Source organism: Coniosporium apollinis (assembly GCF_000281105.1).
Source record: "Coniosporium apollinis CBS 100218 chromosome Unknown supercont1.20, whole genome shotgun sequence".
In the NCBI taxonomy this organism is placed as follows: domain Eukaryota; kingdom Fungi; phylum Ascomycota; class Dothideomycetes; genus Coniosporium; species Coniosporium apollinis.
Window position 1 is genome coordinate 92,783 of NW_006913282.1, and position 14,489 is coordinate 107,271.

Here is a 14,489-nt window from a genome sequence, read left to right on the forward strand (position 1 = left end):
GTATGCTGCGTCTTAGCAGCCTGACGTGCTCTGGCCAGGTCCGCTTCTCGACCACAGACAGCACCTCTGAACCATGATGCAAGTGTCATATGTGCACATATCTACATCCCCCTTAGTATCGTTCCTTTCCGAATCCACCACCACGACCCAGTTTTTTTCCAAATCCAGTCCCAGCAGCTCTACCCACATCCCATCCTCACGCATACCCCCGCCGTGGCGGTTCCTCATTCCCCGCCTCCCTCAGCGATAATCTCTCGGATCCCTCGGCAGCGACGGCGGCGGCCCCTCATAATACCTCCCCTCCCTCTCCCTCTCCCTTGGCGCAGGCGGGTACGGCGGCTCCTCATCCACATACCGACCTCTCCGCGGCGGCGGTCCTTCATCTCTCGGGTCTCGGGGCGCATAGTCTCTTGGATCCCGCTCTCGCGGCGCAGGCGGCGGATACGGCGGCTCTTCGTCCGCATACCTGCCCATCCGCGGCGGCGGGCCTTCATCGCGTGGGTCGCCGGGCGGCGGGTAGTCTCGCGGATCTCTGGGGAGTGGAGGCGGTGGGCCGCTGTCGAAGTACCCGGGTGGGGGAGGGGGGCGGTCGTCGGGATAGCGCGGTTCCCGTGCACGCGGGCCTTCGTCTGCGTAGCGAGGTTCGTCTCGTGGACGGGGGCCTTCGTCGCGTGGGTCGCGCGGTGCGAAGTCCCTTGGGTCTCGGGGCAGCGGCGGGGGCGGGGGCGCTCCGCCGTCGAAGTAGCCGGGTGGGGGAGGGACGAGCGGGGGCGGGGGACGGTCGTCTACGTAGCGTTGGTCTCGTGGTGGAGGGCCCTCATCTGCATACCTGGGCGCGTCTCTGGGGCCGGGCGGCCTATCATCGATGTACCGCTGATCTCGTGGACGTGGGCCTTCGTCCTGATACCGCGGGTCCCGAGCCTGTGGCGGTGGCGGAGGCGGCGCGCCTCTTTCCGGCCGTGTTTCAGGCGGATACAGCACGTACTCGTAGGTCTCGGGGTCCCGCTGCGCGAGCTCGCGCTCCAGTCGCCATAACGGGCTTTCGGGGAGTACGCGCGTGCTGACGTTCTGCTCTCTGAAGCGGGCCCGCCAGTAGATGTTAGGCTGCTCGCTGCCTCTGCCGCCGCCGCCGCCGCCGCTATCAGGCGGGTACTCGACGACGAGTTTCCAGTCGTCCAGCGCTTCTGGATCGTAGCGGCCCTTGTCGTCGATGCCCGGCCCACCGAGCCGCAGCCGTGTGCGGACGGAAGAGTGGATATACTCATGCGTATCCCTTAGCGGGCGGCTCGTCTCGCGGCCATCGGGGTCCACCGCGTAGTACGTGCCCGGAGTCCTGGTTGTGCCGCCGCCAATGGCATAGATCCCTGTGTTAGAGTTCTCTATCTTGCCAAAGGACCAGGGACGCACGGGCTCGCGGGCGTGCTGGCGGTAGTACTGGGCTGTTTTGTCAGCTTCGTCGAGGAGGTAGGAAAGTCGCATGTCGAGGAAGGGCTCGAGCTGCGACATCATCCATGCGAGGGTTATGTTGGAGAGCTCTTGGTCGTCGTGACCGCCGCCGATATTGGAGTGCACGCCGGGGAACCAGACTTGACGGAGGATCTGGGTTGGTGGTTAGTGGTGAGCTGATCCTGGTAGGGGAAGGATGTAGAATATAGAGGTGGAAAGGGAAGGGAAGGGAGAGGACGAACTGTGCGGTTGCCCTGCGGCTTTTCCCATACGGCGGGGCGGAATGCTGTACGCCGCTCATCAAGGGCGAGCGCTTGAAAGGCGTTTTCGATGATGTTGGAGAGCTTGGTGTCGTAGAACTGCATCTCATCGGATTCTTGATCTTGAAGACCGACTCTGGTCAGGAGCCCTACGCGAGGGGCGCCCAGAGCGCCTGAAGACGATCCTTAGCTTTGAAACCGGAAGCTTCAACTCTGCAACACTTACCTACCGTATCCCATACGCCGATCGCCTTGACCGACACATCTAACCGTGTGAGACCGCGCTTCAATGGTGTTAGTCGCGCAATGATATTATGCTGGTCCTCGTTGAGCTCACCCGGTATAGTTCTTCTCGATATCTTGGATCACTGGCGCTTGGCTTGTTTGGAAACGGTGCATTTCTGTTCCTGGGCCGGTAGTCCGGGTTGCGACGATTCAGGACATCTCTATGGATCTCGGGTAAGAAGTTGAGGCCTGCTTTCGTCAGGAGACCAACAACCGCCATCATCCCAGCGATGCTTCTGGATGTGAATGCACCGCGAGAGAAACCGGTCAAGAAGATCTCGTCGCCAGTGGAGTAGTTGTTTGCAAGGAAGGAGTAGCCGTCGCGGACGTTTTCCTCAAGACCCTCCCCTGTAGAGCCTGTGACATAGAATTAGTTCATTCTTCCAAGCGTGGCAGATGTTAAGAGAATTTCTTGAATGCGTGCAGCAGGGAGAGCTTTAGTCCTCTTACCCATGACCACACGGCTGACGACATTGCCTCGACTGGCGACGCCATAATGGTAGTATACAACTTGCGGTATTCCATCGGCGCTGACAGGCTTGATTGCTCTTGACAGCCGTGTGACGTTGCTGGGGATGGCGAGCTCCCCAGTCAGTCTACCGTCGTCCGAGTTCAGCCATGTACCTGCGATAATGTTTCAGCTTCGTGATATGCCATCGGAGTAATTCAAAGCTTACCATCGTTTGCTACGATGAGTCTCTTGAAGGGTGGCTCTCGTGAGCCACTTCCCCGTGCGGGAGACCTAGCCTCTTGAGGCCTTAGGACGACCTCTCTGCCTCCTGCTGGTTCTCGAGTTGTCGATTCTCTAATAACCAAAGTCGAGGTTTTCGTGTTTGTAACTGGATCGTCCTCGCGGATGACTACCGCCATGACAGTGAGGCTGATTGGGTATCTAGGTAGTATCGAGGGCAGTTCGAGCTTGAACTTTCATGGCCATCAGAAAGGATTCATGCTGGCGGCTCCGCATTGTAGGAATTCTAGGAGTATTTGCCCGCCTTTCCAGTCTCTTAGAGGCTGTTGGTGGTTGTCACATGACCCCACCCGGTCGTGTTTTTGTTGTTGCAGTTTAGCGTGACATCATTGCATGGCACTCACTTGAATGACAGAAATTGCCGGACTCCGAAAAACAGATAGGTCTTCAGTCAGCTTAGGGAGGTCATAAATAGCCGTAATCCTTCCTGGTATGCTGCCACATAAACATATGCAAGCTATACCTGGAGATAGGATGGCTAAAAGATCTTTGGAGACGTGGTGAATCTAACAGATTCCGGCGATTTGGGAGTGAGTTGTAAGTCCGGTAGTTTAGGAGTCCGGCAATTTCTATCACTCGCGTGGCACTCAAGGGTACAGCACCAAAACCAGCCTTGCGCAAGGCCCTGTAGAAATGGCGAAACAAGCCGTGCTCTGAGGAGGGTGTATATGCGGCAGATAAACAGCAGGTGAGGAAAGTGTCCGCAAAGCATCAAAGCAGTAAGTATTGGTACAAACAGAGATCCACAATTCAAAGAAGTCTTGACTTGAACTGTCCAGTCGACGCATGATTGCCTCTTTCAAACCATGCAGCAGCGTTCTACTCTACACTGATAGGAAATACATCCTAGTAACAGACGCGTCGGTCGAAGCGTCAAGAATTTTATGGTCGCGGAAGAATCCGGCGGCCCAGCAGCCGTGAGAAGAATGAAAAACTTCGATTCAGCCATGCGATAGTGCTTATAGTGATGACCAGGAGGCAGCACGATCTCGCTGACCTGACCCTATCAAGAGGCTCTCCACCCGTAACTCCATGACCTGCGCTATGCCGACGATCCGCTATGTTGTCCGGCTTGAAAACGTCGTCTGTGACCGGACGCCTCGCGACGGGTGCTGGGAACTTGGCCATTCGCTTTGTCCCGGAACCGACGGATCAGGCAAAGCTATTCAAGGTATTGAACCAAAAAGTCGGATCAGGAAAGCAACTCCTAATCATGTCTTATAAGGGCGTGCTGCGATACGAAACTACAGGATGAGAAGCTTTCAGAGTTGAGCCAGTAGCTGCTGAGGCACCCAAGAAGAGATGATCTACGAATACTGAAGAAGAGTAATGCGGGATGAGCTCGAACTCGGTGTGAGTAAAGATTGCGACTCTGTACTAAACTTGCAACTACTCCTTCCCTCGCGGTCACTTTCTTGACGCAACGCTCTCATGTGCCTTTGACATTACGCCTTGGACTCGAGCAGGATGCGGCCTATGTCACGTCAATACGACATTCAACCTTTTATCACACTCGACCGACCTATTCCGGCCAAGAGCATCCACTCTCAAAGGTCAAGCGCTTGCAGATATGAGGCGGAAGTCTTTAGACATTCGCGGACTTGGAAATACACGCATCACAGCATTGCATTGGACTTCTTTCTGCTAAGCTGTCGGCCCTTACCAGCTGATCACATATCGGATTGCATTTCGAGGCCAGTCGAGGAGACTTACATGTAGATCACGTGGTGATGTAGTGATTACGAGTCGGCACTCATGCCGTGGCTTCCTGAGTATCCGGTCTATCTCGTGTGCAACGTCGAGCATCCTCAGCCAGAAGACGAGGGCGGGGGCGGGGGCGACGACGAAACGGATCATCCATCGCACATGAGCCAGATATTGCGGAGATCGTGGAACCACACGCGTCTCGTTCTTGGCCTGCATTAGCAGGACGGGGCGGGAGTGGGAAGCAGCAACTTGACATGGAGTCGTCTCGGCGGATTTCACTAGCACTGCCACCTTGGTGGTTGAGCTTTTCTCCAGCACTGGAAGTCGTCTTGCTGAGGGTTTGTTAGAAGCCGCTCAAGTGCTACCTCGGAATGTGCTCCAGGAGAGCACGTGGCAAACCGAGATTCAGCTTCTGGGCTAAAATCGCTCTAAAGCTACGACGCTGTCATCTAGCGGCCGTGGCCAAGAGCGACTGCAGTGAAACTCTATCCCAAGGACCATGTCGACGTGTCGATGCCGTGTGACCGAGACATCATTGGCTCGGCCCGCAGTGCATGCCTTGGCTCACCTCAGCACCTGGTACTCGAAGATTGCTTTCTTTGGGCAGGGATTTCCTTGAGAGCGCCCCTAGTGGAGGAGGCCCAAACGGCCTGTCAGATCCTAATCCTTCCTCTTCCCTCAGCTTGACTGAGTTGGTAATACTCAGTACCTGGAACCACGCAAGGCAGGGAAGAGCTTGCACCGCAACCAACATAAATGCTCTCAATATCAAGTCAATATTCCACGAGAGAGTCCGAGTAGCTGCTTTAAGACCTGTTCTCTGGCCCTTTGCACATAAGCGCTGATATAGCCGTGCAATAATGAGTTAATTCCTGAAGGTCAATGTTGATGGAGCGCTGGAAAGCGTTAGAGTTCTGAGTTTGTGGTGGAAGTTCTTCCCTGCCCCGCGTGCTGGACAAAGAAATTGAGCACGTGCTGAGCATGCCGATGGCAGATCAAGCTCCCCTTGGGCTATTACGATGTTTCGGGATACGGAGATCATGGCTCGCTAACGATTAACTCATCGCGCTATCCCTCTAACGTCCGCGCCGTTGCTGCACTCCAAAGACGGGCCATGTGCCGCGCCGGGCTGTGTCGAAAACTTCAATGCCCAGAGAAGGAATGTGAAACGGGAGGTCCAGCCGCAGCGCCGATCGCTCGCCGAGCTGTTTCTTCGTCGCAGTCGAGCGCGCATCCCGCTCATTGTGAGCGTATCCTGCTGGGCCAGTCACAGCCAATCACTGCTGCACGCCCCCAAGTGTGTTGACAGCTTCGAACGCTTTGAAGACGTTGCGGTGAGCGGAGATTGCCAAAACGGACTGACTCAATGCAAGCAAGCAGTGCTCCCGCATTCCGGTGGTCTGGTGCATGGGCTGAGCCACGCACGGTGCGCCGGATGCCAAGTCTGTAGCCCGACGCCAATCAGCCTGGCATGTCGTCAAAGCGTGACGAAAGCTTGGCCATCGACTGGGCTCCGCATGGGGACGGGATGTGAGTTTGATATTCGATCCCCTAACTGCTGTACCTAGGTATTGCGCTGCCGCTACGATGCCCATAAAGCATAGTAAGTACCCTTCTGGGGTTTCCACAGGATTTCCTTGTTCACCGATACCAACCCGCTGGCTCTCCTCGGCGTTTGCGCGTCTGGCGAATTATCTTCCCCTTTGTTTCCACCACACGCGAAGTCCTCCCCAAGCTCCGCCCTCTTCCCCACATTCCGCGCAAGTCACTTCTTGATACCCAATCGTCTACCAAGCGATAAGGCATACTGCTGCCTATCTGTGGTTGACAAGCCTTGGCATATTAATACGCGTCGTCACGGAGGCGAATCACGCGCAACACTGCCACACACAGTCGCGGCGGCAAACAACAGCTGGAGACACCATCGATTGCTTTCAGCACTGAAGAGCATCATCTTAGCAACCGTCGTCATCGCCGGACAGTCAGAAGACTCGCTCTTTCTCTAAAAGCTACCACATCACAAAGCACCTCGTCAACGCTTCACGCCCTCCCACACAATGTGCGTCGCCGAATTGAACGTCTCTCTCTCCCCATGCCGCCACCGCTGGTACCGTCTTCTCCGCCCATGTGCGCCCAACATGAACCTTAGCAACTGCCCCTCCAAGCTCGGTATCGAAGGCTGGGAGACCAAGTGCGACTTCTGCCCCTACTGCATCGGCGCTCCAGACTTGTCGACCTACCGCCTCGTCGGCAACGACCGCAGCCCCAGCATCGGCGGCCTATCTCGCTCGCCTTCTCTCTCAATGTCTCTTAGCAGCACCCGGCGGGACAGCAGAAGGGGCAGTCTGGCGCGCTCGGACAGCTCCACAAGCGTCACGGGCGTGATGCTCGCAGCCGGAGAGAAGAACAGAGCTCTGAACGCACGTCTGGATGCCTATCTTGCTAGCTGTCCCGAGAAGATCATTAAGGCGGAGGGCGAGGACCCGGACGCTCAGCCACCCAGTCCAGTCAGTGACGGCGAGAACGGACAAGTCAGTGTCGCGCAGAAGGATGCGAGCGGCAGTATGTTCGGGAAGAGCTGGAAGAAGGGCAAGCGGTTCAGCAAGGGGTTCTTCAAGGGAGGCTGAGATCGCGGATCACGACAGGGCGTTTCGGGTCAGAAAAGTTTGACCTTTACATCGAAAGGGGACACCAAAACTCTACTCTCAGATTTGCTGTACTGATTTCATGACTTGACCGGCTGGTAGTCTGAGGAGAGTGCTTGCGGCGCTTCGGAGAGTCCGTTCTACCGGCCCGTGGGCATATTATCACAGCCGGAGTTTTGCTCCGCAAAGAGACGGAAGCGGGAGTACTTTGTGGGCTGATGGCTCCATCATATATGGTGGCTTTTGTCGGAGTTTTTGCTTTTGAGAATACCCGGACCATATGTCAGCGCAGAAGGCTGCGAGACTACGCTTGTTTCATATTTTACTGAATCATTCCGCTATACGGACTTCCATAATAATTCATCTGTTCCTTACATGTCGACTTTATAATCGTGTCCGTGAATCAACCCTCGTACTCGTCCTGCCATCCTTCTTGTATGACTATATGACGGAGAGACATTGTTGCCATGCACGGGAGATCTCTTGCTGCGCGAAGCGCTTTTCCTTTTCTTCGCCACCTTCATCCTCTGTTATAACCTCTCGACTCTCCCGGCAACCCTTCAAACCCAAGAGGCTGGTTCACAGACTCTCACCAATGATTCTGGCAACGGCAACTCGTCCAGACGGTCCTGCAGAAGAACAGAAAGTTCTACATTATGGAGCCAACCACCGCTCTTCTATATCAACCAATGTCCGCGACGGACCTGTGTCATGAAGAGAAAATGAATTAATGTCTACACGACAAGCCATACAGGGTTTACATACCGGTCTCCAATCTGTTACTTGCTGTGGAACTCTTGGCTGACCGTTGGGTAGACGGGCATGGCCGCGACCCTTTCGTCGGCGCCTTGGCCGGCTCGCTATGTTGTTCAGCGAGAACGAGTTCAGACTGTTCATTCTCAGCGGCGATACCAGCGATACGCGCCATCAGTCGTCAAGCCCTAGCCTGGACAATTATCAAGCCCTGATCTCCAACGACAACGCTTGCTGTACCTTCCATTACTCACAACATCGGATAAGATGGCTATGGCACTGGACGAACCTACTAGAATGGTTAGAAGGCTACTACCATCACGAACAGGGCTATCTTCACCCATACAGGGCGCTGTCTACGGTCGAAACCTTAAGGTCCCCAAGCCTAACAGAACACCAAAAGAAGCTTTACCGGACCCAGCTCCTATCTCTTGAGCGGAGGACCTTGGCCGCTTTCGCTACCAAGAAGCTCGAGTACAAAGCGGAGCTGTCTGGGCCTGCAGCTCAGGCCCGTGCCTGGTTCTTCACGAAGAAGATGACGGAGAGGGAGAGGGACGCCGAATTCGCCAATATTACTCTCTTCCCGAGGTAAGTCATGACGTGACGGCAGCCCGGATCTTGAAGGCCGCAGAAGTCCAGGCCGCCGAGAGGTAGATGAGAAACACGGCGAAGACACGAGGTCGACAACTGCAATCGTACGGCGCCGTCTCTATTCAGCTAGCTTTTACAGACGGTAGAGAGGCATATCTTCCCCCCACCATACGGACATTCGACGGGCGGTGGGAAATAGGGTAACAATTTATGGCTTACGGGACATCGTCAAGTGTGCCTCTCACTATAGTTTGCTAATTACTCCATAGCGTCGGGATCCTACTGAATTACCGGTAGCGCAAACTCCCTACGGTCGGGCAACTATCCAAGGAATAGCCACCAAAGCTCGAGCCGGACGGCCGACCGCATCGCAACGTGAAAGGATTCGGGGCAGCGTATGGGGTCAGGGTTGCGGCCGAGGAAGACAGAGAAGAGTACGGCGGGCGGCGCGTTGGTGCAGCAGTCGCTGGAACCTTGGATCCGGGTGAAAAAGGACCAGGAGAAGAATATTAAGGATGCGGTCGTGGTAAAAAGACTTTCGCAGTCCGTACGAAGGGAAATAGTACAACCTCGGAGCTGGAGCTGGAGCAGGCCAACGCAGTGAACATGGCCCGGCTGGAGCATTTGGAGACTGAGAACGCCGCTGAGTTCGCCGCTCTATACGACTAGACAGCTAGGCTGTAGCTGCTAAAGGACGCGGTTGATGCAAACCTACCCAGATCAAGGATGCCTGGAAAGTGGCTCGGGATGAGTGTGCGTTGCTCCGACACGCAATATGAAACATTGCCCAGATTACGACGCCTCTAAACGTCAAAGAGAAGGCGGATGCAAGAACTTGAGGACAATTGTCGTATCGTTCTCGGTCCTCACTAAGTCCGTAGTCGCAGCTTATTCGATCCGACACAGCAGCAGTTCCTCGCCGAATAAGCGGAGAACCAACATTTAACGAAGTACAATCAGCGTGGTGCAGGATGAGGGTCGGTCTTGTGTACGAATTCAAGTACCTGGGAGGCGATGATCATTGATCAGACACAACGCCAAATACCTCAGCGGTAGCGGAGACTTCAATCATGAGATCGAAACGCACGAGAAACGAGAGTATGACAGAAATATTGAGGCCACGATAAAACTTGTGAGATGACAAAAACCAGTTACGGGATGACCGTCCGATGTGGATAGCGAAGAAAAAGCATGAAGTTGTAGAGTTACTGGTTCCCAGTGATCGCGTGGTCAAACCGAGAGGTGTAGTCCTGTTACTAAAACACCATCCTCTCTGTAAACTCCTAAGACCAGTTCATCCAGCATCCACTCCCCTCCGCTCAAAACCATGTGCAGTCCGCCCAACATGCCCACCGTGACTCTTCCGGCGCTCAAGTCCATGATCCGCCTCGCCCTCAAAGGGAAGAATTCAGTGGCTTCAGGGCATGACCGTGGGCTAACCAGAGGCAAATTCAATGTGCAGGTGTTTCAGTCTTCCTGAGTGCGGACACAAGTAGCTTTCTGGCAGCGACAACTACACCGATCTGCCAGCAGAGCCAAAGAGCCTACTCCTCCGTCTCCTCACAGACTCCCTCGCAGCAGCTGCACTACTCTCCATGCTCGTCCCAAGCCCCGAGTCCACAAAATCCACGTCCTCATCCTCATCATCCGCCTCAACAGCCGGCGGAATATCCGCAAGCGCTCTGGGCGTCTCCTCTTCCTTCTCGTCCTTGACCCGCGGCGACGAGTACCGCAGCGGTGGCTGGCCCGCATAAGTTGGGAACTGGCGCGAGGTATCCGAGAGATCGTCCGCGGACGCTCCGGCATCGGTGCCGGGTTCGGTCTTGATTTCGCCGTCGGCTGGCTCGCCTTTCTCCCGCTTTGGAAGCCGAGGGGCCGCGGGCTGGTGGAAGAGGTAGAGGTACAGGATGGACCAGCCTAGGAAGGCGAAGGTCATCTCGACGGCCCAGAAGGATGTGGTGAAGACGAGAAAGGAGAGGACGCGGTAGTTGTACATGATGTATCTAAGTACTGCAATCAGCTGGGTTCATTGTGACGGAATGGGATCAAGCCGACTCACCGCAAACCTCGGAAATGCGCCGTGATGACCACCCTGACGCTGTACACCTGCATCTTCACGTCGCTCAATATCTCAAGCCTAGCGGTATCCGGCACGTTCCTCCACCCCTTCCCAAACTCCACGCCCTCCATGATCGGCACAACCAGTGTCTCCGATTCGTACCTCCAACCCAGCAGATACAACGGCAGCTCGAAGAATTTCCTAACGTGCTCCACAACCGGCGAGTAATACGTCATGATAGCCGGCCGTCTCTCCTGCGCCAGCACACGCGTCCCATCGCTTACCGCGCCCGGGTTCGGCGGACTGAGCAGCTGCAGGTCCAGCATGAAGTTGCCCACTTCACGGTTCGTCGGTGTACTCGGCAGATGCAGAACCACTTTGACATCGTACGGCTGGTTGCTCAGCAGGGAGCGCGACAGGGGCGCTATACCGTACGGATGATGCGCCGTGTCGAATTGGAGGTAGACCGGCCGAGAGAAGCCCTGGATTGGGATGTAGGCATAGTAGAAGGCGGAGTAGGCGAATATGGCGAAGCCGGCGAGGGTCAGGCCAGTGAGGACGACGAGGATGGTGCTGGCGTAGGCGCGTAGTGCGGGCTTGGAGACGGCGGCGCGGAGGGGTGCGAGGACCTTGTTCTGGAAGGGGTGAGTTTGGGGTTTAGCTGGGGGTGAGGGGGGCGCCAACTCTTGCGACTACTAAGATTCCTTGATACTCGTACTCCTCCTCCAAGTAGTCGTCCATTGCGGACTTTTGCGCTGTTGTGGTTTCCGGCTCACATGTTGATGGTTAAGATTGTGGAGGGGCGGACGTGACGTCGGTTTTGCGCGAGCCTGTGATTGCCAAGGGCGGAGCGGAGCAATGGGTGCCTTTCAGTCCACAACCTCACCTGCAAGCAAACCTCATATTTTGAGGTAGCAGAATGCCTGGGCGGATCGTGTCAAGTGATGACCTCGAGCCGTCTTTCCAGCAAAGGCACTCAAAACTTCCTGATATTCACTAGGAGCTCGATACCTTTAAGCAATTGTCTCACTGCTAGCACTGCTCGTACTCTAGATTGGTTTTACAGCGCAGAACAGGCTTCTCGCAAAGATTGCTAATTGTCCAAGTCGGTATCTACCAGGATTGAAGGAAGAACAGCGCGCTTCTCATGCGCGCAGCGCCTCCACGACCGTCTCGCGCCGGACTCCAAACCAGTCGACCGTCCAATATCCAGTCATTACATTCGCCAGCGGCAAGGTATCTCATCCAAGCTCATCACACGCGTATCCAAAATCAGAACCAAAACCAAAGGAACAGAAGCGGTAAGCAAAAAATGCAGAATGTCGGCTTAAATCTCAAGATCGTTGTCGTCATCCGCAACCATCTCCTGCTCCTCGCACTCCTTTTCCACCTCTTCGGCCACAAACTGCTCGTAGTCTTCCAAGCTCTTCTGAACATGCACCTTGAACTTGATGACGTCGTTCAGCATGCGTTCAATCTCTGTATGGAGCTCTTCCCGCAGTGATGCCGCTCGGAGGGTCAGTTGCTCATATCTAGGGATTCGTCAGTATTGTCCGTTCGAGTGTAACAGGTATGCAGACTTACTCAAGATTGGTGTTCATTTCCCTCTGCTCCATGAGCTGCACGCTTTCGGTGAGCCCGGAACGCATCTTGCCCATCTCCTTCTCCATGCGTTCGATCTGAGCATCTGATGCCATCTTTTGAGCTGTGGTGATCTACAATGATGTCAGTCTCATCGCAGATGTGTCTGTACGTGTCTTCCATACTTCACGGGTTTTCTCGAACTCTTCTTCCGCAAATCGGACCTTGTGGCCTAGGGCCTCGACATCTGCCAGCTTTTCATCCATGGCGACCTTTACCTGGTCGAGCATATCGTGGCTCTCAATATCAGCTTGAAGCGCCGCATTTCGCCTCTCACTGATATCTCTCCGCAAAGCGAGGATGTTGCTCTTGACGCTACCCCGAATGTCCAGGTTGAGGATGTGGTGAGGCTGGTAGCCGTTGCCAGAGTCAGCCAGTAAGCGGTCAGATTCCGGGCCTTGCGAGCTGCTGCCCATTTGCGACGAGCCGAAGTTTGGTCCCTCGTTAATCGTAAGGACGAGCTCGTAATCTTGTCCCTTGGCGTTCGGCGCGGTGGAAGGGATGATTCCGATTTGATAGCCCAGCGAGTTGTACTTCTCCACTATCCGCTCAAGCTCGTCGAGTTTCCGGTTGGCTTCCAGCTCCTTCTCCGCAACCTTCCTCTTTGAATCCTCGAGCCGCAAGCTGGTCGACTCGACGCCCTTCTGCAGCCGTTCCCGCTCGGTGTTCATGCGGTCGACGTCCTGGATGGTAATGCCTTGCTTGTCGAGCAAGTCCTGTAGACTGGCCTTCTCCTGTTCCGCTTCTTCATACTCTTTCTCGACCTTCCTGATCTCATCTTCAAACAGCTCGATTTTCTTCTGGTACTTATCGACCTTGGCCTCCATCATGCTGTTGTATTCCTTAAACTTGACCTCATCACTCTCCATAATCTTGATCTTCTCACTGAGCTCTTTGATGCGCGGTTCGTTCTTGCCCAGTTCCTCGATATCATCTTTCAGTTTCTTATGCTCCGCCTCAAGCATGGTGACGTGCTCTAGATGGTGTTTGTTCGCCTCATTGAACTTTGCCGCCATCGCCTCGACGTGCGGCTGTATAACCTTTTCCGCGTCGTCTTCATCGTCATCCTCGACTTGCAACCACTCGCGGTACGCGTTGCTTAGGAAGTCGAAGATAATCCTGTCCGCCGAGACGTCGAATCCAACATCCATACAGGCCTGATCGTACGCGCCTTGCGCATATGCCTCCATCAGCTTGGCGAGTTGCATCATCCAGTGAAGCAATGCCAGGAACGTGGACCAGTTGTTCCCGCCTACAGCCGCGATTTGGGACTTCATGATGTTCTTCTCGAACGGGTATCTCAGCTGCTTCAGTAGTGGCGGGACCTCCGCGTCAATATTCTTCTGAAACCGATAGGCTGGATCAATACGATGGTACAGCCACTGAAACATGGAATTGAAATCCTTCTGCGTCGGCGACGTCATCGCCTTCTGCGTAAGCGAGTGCTTCATCTCCATCTCGAAGTTGTTGTGTGTGAGATAATCCAGCAGCTCGGCCGCCATCTGCTGCCGCACCGACGCATTCTCCTTCACCCGCCGCGGATCCTGCGGCACCGTCGCCGGCAGCGGCGCAGTCGCGAAGAACGACTGGTGCGCGCCCCCCGGTATTCCTGATGCGCGGCCAGAGCTCCATACGCTGCTCCTGCGCTGCGTGCTCGCGCTCTCGAGGTGCAGCGCCGATGCGGGCGTCACGGCAGCGCCGGGCGCGTAGCTTTTGCGGCCGCCGGTGCTGAAGGGGTTGTTGGAGACGGAGTTGCGGTTTACGGACGCGAAGCCCATCTCTGCGAGGTTGTTGCCGGAGGACGAGCGCTGGAAGACGGGCTGGGAGGGGCGGCCGGGCGCGAGAGACATGCGGGAGCCGGAGGTTGAGCGCATGTGGTTCGAGGCGAAGGGCGCTTGCATGTTGGACATGGAGTTGGTGCGCTTCATTGCTGAGGAGGGCATGGGGATCGCGGAGGCGTTGTTGCTGAGGCCGCCGAGGGTCTGGGAGGGTTAGTGTCTGAAGCGTTTGGTTGAAGGTGGGATGGGTGTGTTGGTGGGACTTACTTCGCGCGGGCGGCGCACCGAGAAGATGCCCGTTTCTTGGGCCATGATGAATAGTCGTACGCGATTCAGACGTGATAGTTGGTTTGGTTCTATGAGCGTCGTAGAGGTTGCGCGCTCTGAAGACTTCTGGCGGTGATGTTCGCGTGAGGGTTGAAGGTCGCAAAAGTGGGCGCAGGACTTGAGTAAACAAACAAGCGTAATGCTTGGCTAGTCTTCAACAACCAGTAGCGCTAAGCTTGTGGACTAATCCGTTGCAAATTCAAGAGCGCAAACATACCTCAGACCTATCTGATGTTTTGAATTGGA

General features: G+C 55.4%; 4 protein-coding genes across 4 annotated transcripts; 1 reads left to right on the forward strand and 3 right to left on the reverse strand.

Annotated features, from left to right (window-relative positions):
• Positions 1 to 240: 240 nt before the first annotated feature.
• W97_04511 (uncharacterized protein) lies at positions 241 to 2,861 on the reverse strand (the record flags this gene model as incomplete). Its single annotated transcript, XM_007782400.1, has 6 exons — positions 241 to 1,599; positions 1,689 to 1,879; positions 1,933 to 1,990; positions 2,044 to 2,348; positions 2,442 to 2,615; positions 2,669 to 2,861. The coding sequence occupies 6 exons, from the start codon at positions 2,859 to 2,861 to the stop codon at positions 241 to 243; spliced, it is 2,280 nt and encodes a 759-aa protein (XP_007780590.1).
• Positions 2,862 to 6,587: 3,726 nt separating this feature from the next.
• On the forward strand, positions 6,588 to 7,076 carry W97_04512 (uncharacterized protein; the record flags this gene model as incomplete). The annotated part of the gene is made up of 1 exon (XM_007782401.1): positions 6,588 to 7,076. One exon carries the CDS (start codon positions 6,588 to 6,590, stop codon positions 7,074 to 7,076), a length of 489 nt encoding a protein of 162 aa, XP_007780591.1.
• Positions 7,077 to 9,951: 2,875 nt separating this feature from the next.
• Positions 9,952 to 11,238, reverse strand: W97_04513 (uncharacterized protein; the record flags this gene model as incomplete). The annotated part of the gene is made up of 3 exons (XM_007782402.1): positions 9,952 to 10,441; positions 10,498 to 11,132; positions 11,182 to 11,238. 3 exons carry the CDS (start codon positions 11,236 to 11,238, stop codon positions 9,952 to 9,954), a joined length of 1,182 nt encoding a protein of 393 aa, XP_007780592.1.
• Positions 11,239 to 11,824: 586 nt separating this feature from the next.
• Positions 11,825 to 14,228, reverse strand: W97_04514 (uncharacterized protein; the record flags this gene model as incomplete). Its single annotated transcript, XM_007782403.1, has 4 exons — positions 11,825 to 12,029; positions 12,082 to 12,212; positions 12,264 to 14,120; positions 14,184 to 14,228. The coding sequence occupies 4 exons, from the start codon at positions 14,226 to 14,228 to the stop codon at positions 11,825 to 11,827; spliced, it is 2,238 nt and encodes a 745-aa protein (XP_007780593.1).
• Positions 14,229 to 14,489: the final 261 nt, after the last annotated feature.